We start from the raw sequence: 15,261 nt of genomic DNA, 5'->3' as shown, positions 1-15,261 counted from the left end.
TGGCCCCATTGGTAACCCTGGACTAACTTGGGAGGAAGGGCGGGTGAGTATGGGAAGCTTCTGGGAAAACCCAGAATGTAGTAGTGCTGGGCCCTGTCCTTTGTCACCTCCCTCCTTGGACTCCCTTTTGGGTCAAGGTCAGAGGGCTCAGAAGCCCTCCCCCTACTTCCCCCAGCTGGGTTAGGACAGTGGAGAAGAATGGAACTCACTTGGAAGGGGGACATGGACCGAGCTTAAAGCCAAACCCGAATCATTTCCCCAGCCTGTCGGCCTTAGTGACCACATCCACCCAGCACCGTGTGGCTGTGGCCTGTGCTGAGCATCCCACCCATGGCAGGGAGGCCCCAGCCCCGCCCCCTACAATGGCCACCCAGCTCCCTGGGTGAGGGCTGCAGAATGCACACCAGGCCAGGTGGAGTCCTCGAACTGTCTTTACTCTGGCCTTGGCACTGCTCCCCTGTCCCGCAGACACAACACTGCACCCGCTCAGGGGCCTGGGCTCAGAGTTGGGGGAGCACCTCATGGAGCTGTCCTGAGGTCGTCCCCTGCATGGTGACCCGGCTTCCAGCTCTGAGGGGTACCCCGACATGCCATCACCTCCTGTGGCAGTGGGGTGGCCATGAGTCCAGGGCCCTAGAGCCCTTCATGATCGATGCACCAGCAGCTCCCTGCCGGCTCAGTCCCCTAGTCTTGGATCGGGGTCCAGATCCGCATCTCAGCAAGCACTGGGTGCAGGTCAGGGAAAGGTGAGGCACTTGGGGGGCTGCCCCTGATCACCTGGGTGGCTGCAGGCGTCATTCCATCGCCCAGTTCGGCCACAGCACATGGCCCGGCCCAGAGCAGGCAGTCACCCACAAATCCCAAAAAGCGTGGCCTGTTGACCACCACACCCAGCTCCCAGTCCCAGCGAAGCGGCCCCTTCTCCCAGCGGCGGCCGGGCCCCATCAAAGAGGTGCTCAGGCAGCTGGCTTTGGCAGACCGTCAGGACCCAGGAGATGAGCACCAGGGTCATCCAGGACCTGAGGCCCGGGTCCCACCTGTGGGGTTAAGAAATTATTATCAGGGAGGGACAGAGTGCATCTGCCCTTCCAGGAAACGCAGGCAGGTCAGACACCCTGGTGATGCTGGGCCCAGGGCCCAATCCTCAGGCAGAGCCTCAGTCCCTCTGGGAAGACATGGAGTGGACAGCAAGTCCAGGGCGGTCGGCAGAGGCCAAGGCCTGGGGAGCATAGGTCACAGGTCTGGGAGTCAAATGGGACCCTGACTTGCTCTGGAGGGTACCCTACAGTCCAGCCCCACCCCTGCATACCACTGGCATCCATCAGTCCTTAAATATCCTTCATGAGTGACTGAGGGGAACACTAGGTGCTGTGAAACCAAGGAGCAGGGTCACAGCTACCTCACTGACCCTCCTGTGGATGCCCTGGGGCAAGCCTGCAGGGCGCGTGCGGTGTGCAGCCAGGACTCACCTGGGTGGCAATGATGTATCTGATGCTGCCAGGGACGGGGTCCATGCCCAGCGCAGCTTTAAGCTCATCTGAGAGCAGGACGGGCTCCACGGGCAGCCCCTTCAGAAACCTGGGGTGAGAAGGCAGGGCTGGACTGCAGTCCAAGGACGGCAGGGGTGGGACGTGTGCAGCACAGGCAGATGCAGGACTGCTGGGGGTCGTGACTGCCAGCGGGGTTGGGGCCTTTGGGGCTGATGAACAAGGGTGCTCAGCCTGTTCTTAACGCCACTGGGCTGCACACCTCGAGGTGGTTAAATGGTGGGTACAGGCACACACGGAGTGAGAAAGCCAAGGCCTAGCTGTCTCTGAGGGGAGGGCTTCAGGAGACCTCCACGAGGCTATAGTACTGCCCCTCGCCCTGGCCCACCATGCTGCCATGCCCCGTGGGGACACAGCTTAAGAAACGGCCTCAGTTCAAGCTTAATCTCACAAACCACCCCCGCGGTAACCAGGGTGATGAGTCCAGAGCCCCCACATCCTCAATTGTGGGGCCCATCCTACGCAGTATGGGAGCAGTACTCAGCTCCACCTACCAGAAGCTTCACTGCCTCCTTAGGGTGACAGATAAAAAGAACCCACACACGCTTCTCACATCCCTAGTGGGTCAAGTGTCCCCACACTGAGAACAGGGCCCCTTAAACAGCTGGGAGGGAGAAATCCATATACTCTCGTCATCACAGGGGCCGCTGGAGACAGGCACGTATGTGCCCCTGAGGCTGGGCCAAGTGGACGAGCATCCACAGCCACATGGGGACACATGTGGGGACACTGCCTGTGGTCCTCATGGCTGCTGCCTGCCACGGCCTCCTGGATGGGGGCCTGCAACTCACTTGTCTCCGTTCGACTCAGGGGGGAAGCTGTGCCTCACGGCAGCCACAAACTCAGCCACGGTGTCATCCAGAGTGAAGACCACAGCGTTGGGACCCGCATCAAAAGTGTACGCCACCTGGAACCGGGCAGTCAGATGGGCTCAGACCAGCTTCCAGGACCCAAGGGCCACCCACTCAGGATGGGGAGTGGAGTTTTTCCAACATGGCGGCTGTGCCACCAATGAGAGTGAGATGGAGACGCAGCCCCCAGCAAAGCAGGCTCCTTGAAGCCCGCCTGGGACGCCCAGCCCCACACCTGCCTTGGTCTGCCCATGGTGAGCGTTGAAGCGGTGCACCAGCTGGATGATGCGCCGGGATGTGTCACTGAGGTAGGAGATGGGCGGGAAGGTGTCCAGGCAGGTGGCGTGGAACTGGTTGCTGTCCTTCATGGTCAGCTGGCCAAAGGCCTGGAAGTTGCGCTCCCTGATGCAGCGGGTCATCTCGGCCATGCGCGGCGGCACCAGTGCCTCTGCCCGGAACTGCAAGGCAGATGGCCAGCCTGTGAGCTGCATGGAGCCGTGGAGCCTGGTTTCCGAGCACCCCTGAGGAGCCGCCCGCCCAGCTGCCCACTGGCCTCACCTTGAGCAGGGCACTGGTCTCCACGCTGGTCTGCATGCCTGCCGTGCTGCCCATCGGCTTCCTCTCAGCGCTCACCTGCGGTGAGGGAGGGAGGCTTTCACCATGCCTGCGGCTCAGGGAGCCTGGGAAGGCCCTCTCGACCCCGGCTGGGCCCCCCACTCACCACGAGGATCAGGACTCGGAGCTCCGGCCAGTGTGACTCGGGGGCCACCTGACGGGCGACGCTGTCCTTCCCATCAGGGCGCTCACCCATCTGCCACTCCACAAAGCCACCGTACAGGCTGCGGCAGGCGCTGCCTGAGCCCCTGCGGGCCACTTCCGACAGATCGCTGTCCACCCCATAGACCCGGGCCAGGGTGTAGGCTGCAGGTGGAGGTGGGGGAGGCTCAGATAGGCTGGGGGTGGGGGAGTGGTCTGTGCTCAGTGACAGAGAAGGGGGGCACCTGGGGGATGGAGCCTCGGCCCTCAGCTCCGTGGCTGGCATTCAACACCCATGTGCTCACAGGCTTAGCCTCCACAGAGGGCTCTCAGGGTACATGAGCTGCTGGGAGGAGGAGCCCTCTGGGGACCAGGAGGCCTGGGGCTGCTGGCAGTGCTGGGCGTAGGCCAGGACTTCTTAAGGGCATGATGCCGGGATGCGGCCCTGGGGTGTCCACAAGGCAAGCTGTCTGCCCTGGTTCACTGGTCTCAGGGCTACGTGGAGGACGTGACCCAACCACCCACCGCTGTGGTGACCGGCTTTGCCCCCAGCTTTGGGGTGGGGGTCCTGCTAGAGACTGAGCCACAGGAGGGCAGGGCAGAGCAGGGATTCCGAAGGAGCAAGATGGGCTCCTAATAGGCCGTCTGAGAGCCTGGAGCCTGGAGCCACAGCCCTGGGGTTCTGCTACGTAAGCCAAGAAATCACCCTCACTTAGTTTAAGCCAGTTTGAGGGGGATTTTGTCATGTGCCAGGTCCTCCCTTCAGAGCCCCCAGAATATCTCAGCGTTCAGAGGTGCGACATGGCTGAGGCCGTGGCCTTGCATGCAGGGCAAGCACTGGGACCTGTCCTGGGGCACCCACCTAAGCAGGCATAGCCTGCAGCCGAGGAGGCCAGGCCTGCAGCCGTGGGGAAGTTGTTCTCCGAGGCCACATGAACCTTGTAGCTGAGGCTGAGAGGCAGTGGGTCTTCATGGCCGTCGCTCCTCCGCTTACGGGCCAGGCGGCGGACTGCGAGGAGGGAGACGATGCCTGGGTCAGCACAGGGGGACTGGCCTCTGCCCGAGCTCCTTACACAGACCTCCCCCTTCTCGGGAGACCCCAGGCCCAGACCTGGCCAGGCTGACAAGCATCGGCGGCCCCTGAGATGTGAGGTGGGGAGGGGCAGGTGACAGCAGCGGCTTCTGTGCGCTCAGACCCACCCAGCGCGAGGAAGCGGCACAGGGGTAGGGACAGGCTTGTCCTAACCCCAGCATCCCCAAGGACCCTACTCACTCTCCCTCAGGCAGGCCTGGAGGCGAGGGTGCCCCATATCCTCCTCCCGGCCATTCAGCCAAATCCGGTCCTCTGTGAAGTCCCTGCTGATGGCGGCCGTCGTGGTGGTTTTCAACTGGGAAAGAAAGTTCAGGGCACCTCAGTGGTGGGTACCGGCCAAGCCCCCCTCTCTGTGGGGCCTTTCCTCCCCTGGTCCCTCTTAGTCGCCGGCTCAGGGCAGTGGCTTTGCTAGAGAACAGGGACGTGGAGGTGGAGGCCAAGGCAGGCCAGGCTCAAGTGGTGGGGATGCCCCGTGGGTGTCCACTACACAGGGCAGGGCCCACACGCCCATCTCCCAGCAGAGAATTCAGGGCAGGGACCTCCTAGGAGGGCTCAGCATGTACGTGCCCGTGTGCTGAGCACACCTCACAGTGGGCGATGGGACGGATGGCGTTCGTTGGCTGGAGATGTACTGCTACCATCTGTAAACAGGGGTTTTGTAAATATTTTTTCGATGTGTAGCATTAACCCATGCTCACCTGATCCTGGTGCAATGTGACGCTCAGAGAGGAATTGATGGGCAGGATCAGCTCCTCATCTCGCTTTCCCCCTGGAACAGACGGCCCGCCGCAAAGCCAGTCAGTGTCCCAGCCCAGTGTACCAGCACCCTGTTGCTCTCGCCCACCAATTCCCTGCCCCTCCCCACCACCACCGCCACCTCATAGATCCCCAAGTTGCCTGGATCTTGCTCTTTCACTGCACAATCTAAGTCCCCCTCCTGTTGTGCCCCTGCCTTCAGGAATCCCTCGTCGATTGCTCCGCACTTCACTTAGCTCCTGAGAGCAGAGCTGGAGGCCAGTCCATCCCTTTGCTTCACTGCTTCTGTTTTGTTTTTCACTCATTCAGCAAGTATTCTTGGAGTGCCTGCTGGGTGCTGAGTGCTCTGATTTAAGTCTGTTCCCTTTCCCTCCCAAACAGAAGAAGCCCCATTTACTGAAAATTTCTTGAATCTCCCTGCTTATACCCCGGGAGACACTCTGGAATTACCCCACTTCTGCTGAGCTCTTCCACTCCTGCATATCACAGCAAATACGGAAAACCTTCCAGAAAGTCCAAAATCTCAGATCCACTGTTAGGCACAGGTGGGGACAAAAGGGTCCCCACCTTCGTCTTTGGGGTGGCGGACAGTTACAGGACATGAGGAGAACGATCCTGGTAGGTAACCCAGGAGAACCCAGAACGATCCCCCATAAACATGCCCAGTTGCTTGCTGACAAAAGTGCAAAAGCAGTTCCTTGGAGGAGGCGTGCGGCCTCTTCTGAAAATGCCGCTGGGTGACTGGACATCCATGGCCCAACACAGCCACGCCTCAGTCTCATGTCTTGAACAAAAGTACTCAAAATAGATCAGACTTCAACTTAAAATGTAAAAGCCTAAAACTTTTAGGAAAAAACATAGTAAACACTCCTCAGGATGAAGGGCTAGAATCAAGACGTCTCTGACTTGCTACCAAGGATGGAGCAGATGACACATTGGCCCCCACCACCATTTAACAACTTCAACCCTTTGAAAGGCTCTGTTAGGAGGATGAAAAGAGAAGCTACACGGCGGGAGAAAATATTTGCAAACCTTGTATGTAGCAAGGATTATTATCTAAAATACAAAACGAACTCTCAAAACTCAATGGTAAAAAGCAGACAGTTCAGTTAGAATGTGGACGAAAGTCCTGAAGAGAGATTTCACCTAAGACTCACGGAGAGGAAATGAGCACACAGAACGCTGTTCAACATCACCGAGCAGCAGAAGAAACAGGCTAAAGCCATAGTGTGATGTCACCATCAGAATGGCCAAAATAACAGCTGGTGACAACAATGCGTGCCAGAAAGCTGGATCACCCATACCGTTATATGTGGTTGGCGGGGATGAAAAATGGTACAGCCAAATGGGAAGTTTGTTTCTTTAAAAAACCAAATATGCAACCACTCTATGGCCTAGCAAGTGTACTCCTGGGGCATTTATCCAGAAGAATGAAAACTTACATTGACACAAAAACCTGAACACAAAAGTTTACAGCAGCTTTTTCCATAATTGATCCCAACTGGAAACAGCCCAGTTGCCTTGCAAAGGCATATTGCCAAGCAAATTGTGGCCCCTCCCCCCGGGGACTCCAAGATTCACGCGGGTGACTCTCCAGAAACTAGTGAGGGAGAGGAGCCAGTCCCGGGAGCATTCTTGAGACCTGAACAAGACAGACACCGAGAGCAGGTGGAGGTGGCAGGGTGGGCGTGGCCGTGGGAATCAAGCCCCCACGGGGACCGGCGTCCTGTATGAAACACGTCCCCAGGTCTCCTGGCTGCACGTGGTGCCCAGCTCCGCGATCGCACCGTGGGAGGGTCCCCACATCTGCACGCGTACCCACAACCACGTCCACACGAGGGCCCAGCCCATCTGCCGCTGGCCGGGGACCCGGTCCACCGCCCAAACAAGCTCCTCCCAGCCTCAGTTTCCCTGTCCGCAGGGCCCCTAGATCCTGCGCCTCACGAGCCCACCACTCACAGTACTTGACGACAGCGATGTTGACGGGCGCGGTGCAAGTCACCACCACGATCGGCTTCTCTGAGGCCATGGCCGAAGAACAGAGGGACCCCAACCCACGGCAGCCGGCCTTCCAGACCCGCGCCGCAGCGGGACCGGCGATTGGTCCTCAACGCCCCACCTGCTCGCGTGTTGCCCAATCAAAGACGGGTCTGGCCCATGCTCCGCCTCTCAGCCAATGAGTGGCATCGGAAGATAGGCTGGCGACCCTGAGCCCGCCCCCGCTAGCCCGAAGACGCGGTCTGACTCTGCGCAGGCGCAGGGATTGGTTCGCCTCCGCCCCCCGCCCCGCACACTCACGCGAAGTCCGCGCAGGCGCGAGCTCTGCGCAGGCGCCTGGCGGTGCCGTTCCCCAATCTGCGCGGAGGTTTCCAGGTGAAGACTCTGGGTGAATGAGGCTGTCAGCGCCGTAAGACATGCGCTCCGCCTCCCGAGGTCCCTCACGCCTCGCCGCCCTGGGTTTCCCTCACCTAGCCGCCCGAAATTCCCCTCACCCGGCCGCCCTGAGATTCCGTCGCCCGAGTTTTCCTCAGCCCGGCTGCCCGGGGTTGCCACAGGCTCCCCACCCCCTCACCAACCAGTTCCTGGGTGAGGGGCTGCTAAGGGAGGAACTTCTTCGGAATAGGTACTTTCCAGCCCTACCCCCGTCTTTTAAAGCTCCGTACCAGCCGGGATTCTCTTTTCAGGGTTAAAGTTCAGTCGCTCAGTCGTGTCCGACTCTCTGCGACCCCATGGACTGCAGCACGCCAGGCTTCCCTTTTGAAGTGGGTTGCCACATTTATAATGACTCTTATTGGTGTAAAACGTACCATTTTAACCACTTTGAAGCTTGCAATTCTGTGGCATTAAATACCTTCACATTGTTGGGCAACCATCACCACTCTCCAACTCTAGAACTTTTTCGTTTTCCTAAGGTCAAATTCTATTCCTTACATAACAACTCCCAGTTTCCCCCTTCCGTTTGTAAGAATTTATTTTTGGCTTTAAAATGATTCGGTTTTCAGTGAAGATAGGAGCGCAGCCCGCACCCCCCCACCCCCACCCCCGCCCCGCCCCAGTTCTGTTCCTACAAGTATAGCAAATAGCTTTCTTCTGATTAGGTGTTTTTTGGAGACCATCCTGAAGATCTCCATTTGCCATAACTTGTCCAACTGGTCCCCTGTTGGTTGACAATGAAGTTCTTATCAGTTTTTGGACACAAGCAGCTTTCTTGTGCAAGTGTTGAGTCCTTTTTTAGGATAAATCCCTGAAATTGGAATTGCTGGCCCTAGCAGGATGTACCTGAAGTAAAGCTGATAGCTCTTGGCAAGTTCCCTCTGGAAGTTCCATTGATCCCAGCCGCCAAAGTAAGGGATCCGGAACGTTCCCCAGCACAGCAGCTCCCGTCAACCTGACTGGTGAAAAATGGTATCTCACTGTTTTCAGTTGTGTTTCTGATGGTTGTTACATTTTTTCTTGGAATCACTGTTTTGTTTCATGCAGACCCATTAAAACTTCCTTTGAAGAGCCGTTGGTGCATTTCTCTGGACAGTGGTCACAGTGTATTCTCTGAACTATAGAAGCAAGGTCGCCTATGAATATCAGTGATTTGTACAGTGTGTGGCAGTGATGAAGGGACATCTCACACGTTCATGATGCCATCTGTTTTGCATCAAGTACTGTGCCAGGTGTCCCACTCTGGGGGACTTCACCTGGGGGACTTCATTTTATTGTTTATAATTTAAGTTTTGACTATAGAGTGAAATGTGTCACCCCACGTTCATATGTTGAAACCTAACCCCCAGTATGATGGCGTTAGGAGGGGGCCTCTGGGAGTGATGAGGTTATGGGGGTGGGGCCCTCATAACAGATCCCACAGAGTTCCTCACCCTTTCTCCAGGTGAGGGTACCATCATGATCCAGGAAGGGGCTCTCGTCAGACACCAAGCCTGCCAGCACCTTGATCTCTCATACTTCCAGTTTTCAAACTGTGAGAACTCAGAGGTGGTTGTTTAAGGCCCCAAGTCTGTGGTATTGTTTGTTACAGCGTCCTGAACAAACTAAGACAAAGACAGTATTATATGTACTTGATTTAAAGAGAGAATTACCAGACACTCTTCTATGCTTAACCCCAGGTTCGGCAGCCACTTTATTTTTTAACTTATTTTGGCTGCACTGGGTCTCCATTGCTGGGCGGGCTTTCTCTAGTTGCGGCGAGCAGGGGCCACTCTTGGTCCCGGTGTGCAGGCTTCTTATTTTGGTGGCTTCTCTTGTTGCGGAGCACGGATCTAGTTGCCCCATGGTGGGATCTTCCCAGACCAGGGATGGAAGGGACACTGTGTCCTCCTGCACTGGACTGCCAGGGAAGTCCAAAGGCAGCCACTTTTACATCTGTTATTTTCCTCCGTGTTACTTTTCTTTCTTAATTGATTGACTGTTCTGGCTGCACTGGGTCTTCATTGCTGCATGTGGGCTTTCTCTAGTTGCATCTGGCGAGGGCTGCTCTCCAGTTGCGGTGCATGGGCTTCTCATTGCTGTGGCTTCTCTTGTGAAGCATGGGCCCTAGAGTGCCAGCTCAGTAGTTGTGGCACATGGGCTTAGTTGCCCCGTGGCATGTGGGATCTTCTTGGACCAGCGATTGAACACGCATCCCCTGCATTGACAAACAGATTCTCAACCACAGGGAAGCCCCTTCCTCCATGTTTCTAAACAGCCTACTTGTTTCCTTCTTTCTTTTTCTCCTTCCTTTATTATCATTTTTGATGGCATCTTTTGATTGTCACCAAGCAGAAATGAGGAATTGTTTTCTATCCCCGCCACAATCCATCCTCCCCCATACAGGTAATGTTCTCAGTGTTATGATTGTGTGAACCATGTTCACAGTTGAACACATAGGTATTAAGTGCCTGACTGTGCATTTGTATAGTGGGGAACCTTGAACAAACAAGCCCCCTGAAAGAGGGCTGGGCATAGACCCCAGGTTGACACCATCAGCCCTTGCTCTTCCGAACAGTCAGCCTTCAAGCATGTAGAAGATAAGCTCATCACAGGGCCTCTATTTCTGGGGCTTTTTGTTAACTAGATGTGGGTTAATGCCTGTTCTGCCATAGTGGGAGTGATAAACCAAAGGACAGAAGCTTTTACAGATGGTCACGTGTTCTGATTTGCTCCATTAAAATGTATTTCATGGTGATGTGGTAGGTGCCTTGACACCTCAGGGAGTCAGCCTGAAGTGTCAAGGCTGCAGGACAAGAACAGAGCCTGGAGCATTTCTCACAGCCTTCCTCAGACTTCCTGTCTTATTTCAAAGCATTTTTTAAATGTAAAATATATAACATGAAATTTACCTTCTTAACCTTTTCCTTTAAAAAAAAAATTTGGCTGCACTGGGTCTTAGTTGCAACATGTGGGATCTAGTTCCCTGACCAGGGATTGAACCCAAGTCCCCTGCCTTGAGAGCACAGAGTCCTACCCCTGGACCCACCAGGGAAGTCCTTAACCATTTTCAAGTGTGCAGTTCAGTGGCAGTAAGTGCACTGACATCGATGTGCAGTCATCCCCAGGTCCGTCTCCAGAACTTTTTCCTCTTGCCAAACTGAGACTCTATGCTCAGTAAACTGAGTGTGAATCTCCTCCTCCAGCCCCTGGCAGCTACTCTTCTACTCTCTGTGTCTGAATCTGTCTGCACCAGGGACCCATGTAAGTGGAATCCTGTGTCTGGCTTATTTCACTGCGTATAATGTCCTCAAGGTTCATCCATGTTGTAGCAGATGCCAGAACTTCCCTGCTTTTTAAGGCTGAGTAATATTCCATTGTATGGATGGACCACATGTTGTTTATGCAGTCATCTGTTGTGGGTATTTGTGTTGCTTCCACCCCTTGGCTGTTGGCGAGTAACGCTGCTGTGAACGTGGGTGTCCACTGTCTCTTGTTATAGTTCCTCTTATTTGGTTCTTTGGGGTACACACCCAGAGGTGGAGTTTCTGAGTCATGCGGTAGTTCTGTGTTTAATTTTCTGAGGAACCTCCAGTTTTTTTCCACGCTGCTGCCCCATGTTACCTCCCCACCAAAGTCCCCAGCTTCCATTTCCTGTGTCCTCACTGACACTTGTTCTTTCCCTTCCTTCCTTTTTTGCGCAGACTCCCTAACGGCCGTGAGGTGTGAAGCCGTGTCTCCTTGTGGTTTTGATGTGCATTCCCAGATTTCCTTTCATTTGCAGTGATTTCTCAGTGTTGCTAAGCCAGCGCATGGTGTGGCGTTGCTCAAACATTAGTGTGAATACCGGTCACCCAGGGAGCGTGTTGAAATGCTGATTCTGAGTCAGGAGGTCTGGAAGACTGCCTATGTAGCCAGTGTCCCGGGTGTTCAGGGCAGAAGCTTGCTGGTCGAGGGCCACACCATGAGTAACAAAGAGCCCAGGACACACAGGGGCTCTGTAGTCAGACCAACCCCGTGTGTACGTAACTTTGCAAGCCACGGAGAAGTGTTTCCTACAGCAGAGCAATTCTCCCTCCAGGGACTTAATGGACAGGAGGTGACTTGAAAAGATGATGTGTAGAGTTTTCTTTATTGCCCTTTCATTTCAATTCAGTCCACCCTGGAGACCCTCAGCAGCGAGGTTTTTTTTGGAATCTGGGGGTGAAACATCACAGAGCGTGGCAGTGAGAGATGATAAGGGAAGGAGTCTTCTCTCCTGGGAGATTACCGTGGGGGCGGGGGCAATCTGACACTTACAGAAGAGGTGGCGGTGCAGAGGTGCAGGAGATTCCACTGTGCGGTAACGCGGGTGAAGCCCACAGCATGGGCTGCGGTGAGTATGTAAGAGGAGTCGGCAGTGGGAGCTGAGGTGGCCGGGGCACCAAGGAGTGACGCAAGCGGGGCGGTGTGCCAGGGAAAGGTGGGAGGGACGTTCTAGGGACGCAGGCAGAGGGGAGCGGACTGAACAGGAGTGCGCCATCCCTCCAGGAGGAAGTCCATCTCTTCCTCAGGCCGAGCTGGGAGCCAGCAGGCGGCCAAACCCTCCTGTGCACTGGTTGGGAGCACCTGTTCAGAGTGAGAAGGGCCCAGAGCCCCAGACTTCACCTCCCCCCCATCTCATTTTCTTGTCCTTTTCATTATCTCCTAAACTCCTCAGGACTTAGTATCTTGGCCTTGGGGATTAAGGCCTTGAACTTGGTGATCTCTAAAGACCCAGGACTTGTACTCTGTGCCCGCACAGCAAACAGGTCTCCATGGGTCATGACAGAGACACGGAGGCATGACACTTAGAATATTTCCTGGCCACAAAATCTTTTGATTGGTACTTCTTTTTTTAACAGAATTTTTAAAAATTTCCATTGTAACCATTTTTAAGTGTACAGTTCAGATGCTTTAGGAGCATTCACGTTGTGGTATGGCCATCACTTTCGTCTGCTTCCAGAACTCCCTCACCTTCTCAAGCTGAGACTCTCTTCCCACTAAGCCCCTCCCTACCCCCACCCCTCCTTCCCCAGCCCCCTACAGTCACCATCTACTTGCTGTCTCTGTGACTGTGACTCCTTTAGGTCCCTGTATCAGTGGAATTGTACAGCACATGCCTTTTTGTTTCTGGTTTATGTCACTGAGCATCATGTCCTTGGGACACCCCCATGTGGTGTGTGTCACGATTTCCTCCCGTTTTATTGCTAAGGAATGTCCCTTTGTACGGATGGACCATGCTTTATTCATCCACCTGTTAACCACTGTGAATAATGCTGCTGTGTCTTCAGCTTTTTTCGGACACAACCATCCTCAGCTCATGGGCTGTCCAGAAGTAGGTGGGAAGAGCTGGGTTTGGTCTCTGGGCCATGGCTCACTGACCCTGCTTGCAAACATAATCATCCCCGATCACGTTCTGTGCTCAGCTTTGGGTCTTTCTGTGAGTCCCTGGGGACATTCCCATCCAGAGGAAAGGCTCTGGGTGGAGTGGCCCAGAGCCGAGGGCTGACCATGTCTACAGGGGGCCCCCGTTGTGCGCACAGTACCGCGGGCTGCTTCCTTGCGTCCCCTTTAGCCCCATGCCCGCTGTGAGCAGCCCACACTCACCTGACTCAGAATCTTTTCAAGCTCTTCTATGGATCCATCACCCTTTTTAATTACAAAGTGTTCCTGTGAATTACGACTTCCCTGTAGCTCAAACGCTAAAGAATCTGCCTGCAATGCAGGAAACCAGGGTTGGATCCCTGGATCAGGAAAATCCTCTGGAGAAGAGAATGGCAATCCACTCCAGTGTTCTTGCCTGGAGAATTCCATGGACAGAGAAGCCTAGTGGGCTACAGTTCATGGGGTTGAAAAGAGTCAGATACGACTGAGCGACTAACACACACGCACATACACACACACGCACACACGGACCCATCACTCCGACCTCCCTCTCCTCTTTTTCCTCTGCCTCTCTGTCTTGTTTCCCAAACTCTGGTCAGCTCTGAGTGGCTTCCTTCCGGCCTGCTTCCATCTGCAAGCCCTTCCTCCTCCCTCAGCCAGGCATGAGGGTCCCTGCCCACATGGCTTCCAGAGCTCCCCTTCCTGCACATCCTCCCAGCCCCTTAAGACCATCTCACCCCACGCCGTGGCCCCGGGTTAAAAACAGTATCTGCCGTTCTGATCTAGTGTGTTATTTCTCATTTCCAAGTAAAAGGAAATTCAAAATTGCTTACTGAAGAGCAGTGTGGTTTAGGAGCCAGGACCCTGGAGCTGGAAATCCCAGCTCTGCCACAGGCCTGCTGTGTGACTCTGGGAAAGCTGCTTCAGGCTCTCTGTGCCAGCACCCTCCCTTATAGGGGATAAAAACACGAGAGAGGTCATGTCAGTGCCGCGCCACGTGCATCTGCAGTAACTGCTGGTCACTCTTCGTCCCCAAAGGAGCTCTCAGGTAAGTCCAGTCGCTCTTCAGAAAAACTGTTCATTTGGTTAAATCAGGAGTAAGTTACACGGAGTCCGTCACTTCCAGCTCCCCCAAGCAAGAGCTCCAGACATGGCATCACGTACTGTATGCACGAGGTGGGGACGCCTGGCCAGCCGGGACCTGCAGCTGGCATCTGCCCACACTCCTGCCTTCCCGCCAGAGCCACCGACTGTGGAAACTATTCCCCTCATCCAGGGACACGTGCACCCAGCTCACCTGCTTTCAGACGCCCGCACGTGTGCTCCAGCACCCCAGCCACCCCTGTAAATAGATCTGGGGCTTGATTCCTGTGGCCTGGATAAACCAGGAGACTGCTTTGCAGGCCTCCTGGGGCTGATGATGGTATTTCATTTGTGCTAAAGAGAGCAGACCCCTCTCCAAGGCTGGGAAAAGCCCTGATATCTGGATTAAAAGGGGAGGAAAGTCTGGTTCGTCGAGATCGCCTTGTTCCGTTTATTCCCTCCTTCTCTTGATGGTTTTCAAGTGTCTGTCCAGGATCTGGTGGAGGTCAGGCATGGATATGCAGGCTGCCACTGCGCGGCAGAGGTCATGGGGGAGAGTGGCTTCATATGTGCTGCTGAGGATGTCAGGCTTGAACTCAAGGCTGCAGGACAGATAGACAGCCCATCTGAGGCTGCAGGACAGATAGACAGCCCATCTGAGGTTGGAGCAGCGCTAGGTGAGTGGGTGGTGGAGCTGCACCGGTGTGCAGGGTGGAGGATGGATGGAAGATGGACCTGGGGGCCAGGAAGATTCTTCCGCTGTCAGCCTGAGAAATTACGAGAATGTGGACTGTGGTGCAGGCTATGAGGGTTGAGGTGAAGATGCTGGTCTGAGAAAGGCTTGGGAGGTGGAATTGGGTGACTGTGGGGTCAGGAAGGTGAATACAGGGGTGAGGAAGTCACATGGCCTCAGAGTTGTTCCCAGAGTCAGTGAATAAAGCAGAAAGCATCTAGGCAGAGTCACCCCCACGTGACCAGCCAGTGTCTCCCCTGGAGCGATGGGCCCACCGCCCAGCTCCTCCTGGGGCTGCCCACCTGCTGCTCCAGCCCCAAGAGCTCACGTTCACATGTCAGGGTCACACAAGGGACAGGGGTTGCCACGCTGTGCATCTCAGGGACCCTCACACCCTCACAGACGATTGAGGACCCCAAAGAGTGAATGTGTGTGTGGGGGGACTCCTATTTATTTTTACCTGCTTCAGAAGTTAAATGTGCTAAGTTTCTTAAAGATTTTGTTTATTAAGTTTATTAAAAATAATCACAATAAACTCATCACACCTTAACATTTTGTGAACAATAGCTATTTTCTGAGACAAAGCTGTAATGAGGAGAGTGGCAGTGTTTGGCGTTTCTGCAC

At 55.0% G+C, this 15,261-nt stretch overlaps 1 protein-coding gene and 1 long non-coding RNA gene across 2 annotated transcripts; one reads left to right on the top strand and one right to left on the bottom strand.

Annotated features, from left to right (window-relative positions):
- Positions 1–413: 413 nt before the first annotated feature.
- On the bottom strand, positions 414–7,120 carry MVD (mevalonate diphosphate decarboxylase). Its single transcript, XM_005892407.3, has 10 exons — positions 6,963–7,120; positions 4,946–5,016; positions 4,428–4,542; positions 4,017–4,163; positions 3,120–3,319; positions 2,957–3,031; positions 2,638–2,856; positions 2,339–2,454; positions 1,470–1,578; positions 414–1,037 (listed from the first exon to the last, which is right to left on the bottom strand). Exons 1-10 carry the CDS (start codon positions 7,030–7,032, stop codon positions 957–959), a joined length of 1,203 nt encoding a protein of 400 aa, XP_005892469.2. The 5' UTR covers positions 7,033–7,120; the 3' UTR covers positions 414–956.
- A 199-nt stretch (positions 7,121–7,319) lies between these two features.
- Positions 7,320–15,048, top strand: LOC138991838 (uncharacterized). Its single transcript, XR_011467729.1, has 3 exons — positions 7,320–7,626; positions 13,630–13,869; positions 13,948–15,048. It is a non-coding gene; the product is annotated as an uncharacterized lncRNA (long non-coding RNA).
- The last annotated feature ends 213 nt before the right edge of the window (positions 15,049–15,261 follow it).

Source organism: Bos mutus, chromosome 18, assembly GCF_027580195.1.
Source record: "Bos mutus isolate GX-2022 chromosome 18, NWIPB_WYAK_1.1, whole genome shotgun sequence".
Classification (NCBI taxonomy): domain Eukaryota; kingdom Metazoa; phylum Chordata; class Mammalia; order Artiodactyla; family Bovidae; genus Bos; species Bos mutus.
Note: the sequence above shows the minus strand (reverse complement) of the source record. Positions and strands in the feature narration are given on the sequence as shown.

What these genes read in the sequence shown, in the direction of transcription:
- MVD (XM_005892407.3), bottom strand. Translation starts at nt 7,032, where the DNA reads ATGGCCTCAGAGAAGCCGATCGTGGTGGTGACTTGCACCGCGCCCGTC. An exon ending in TCCGAGTCCTGATCCTCGTG is followed by an intron (nt 3,032 to 3,119) that starts GTGAGTGGGGGG and finishes CCCTCACCGCAG; the next exon opens with GTGAGCGCTGAGAGGAAGCC. An exon ending in CCTGAGTCGAACGGAGACAA is followed by an intron (nt 1,579 to 2,338) that starts GTGAGTTGCAGG and finishes TTCTCACCCCAG; the next exon opens with GTTTCTGAAGGGGCTGCCCG.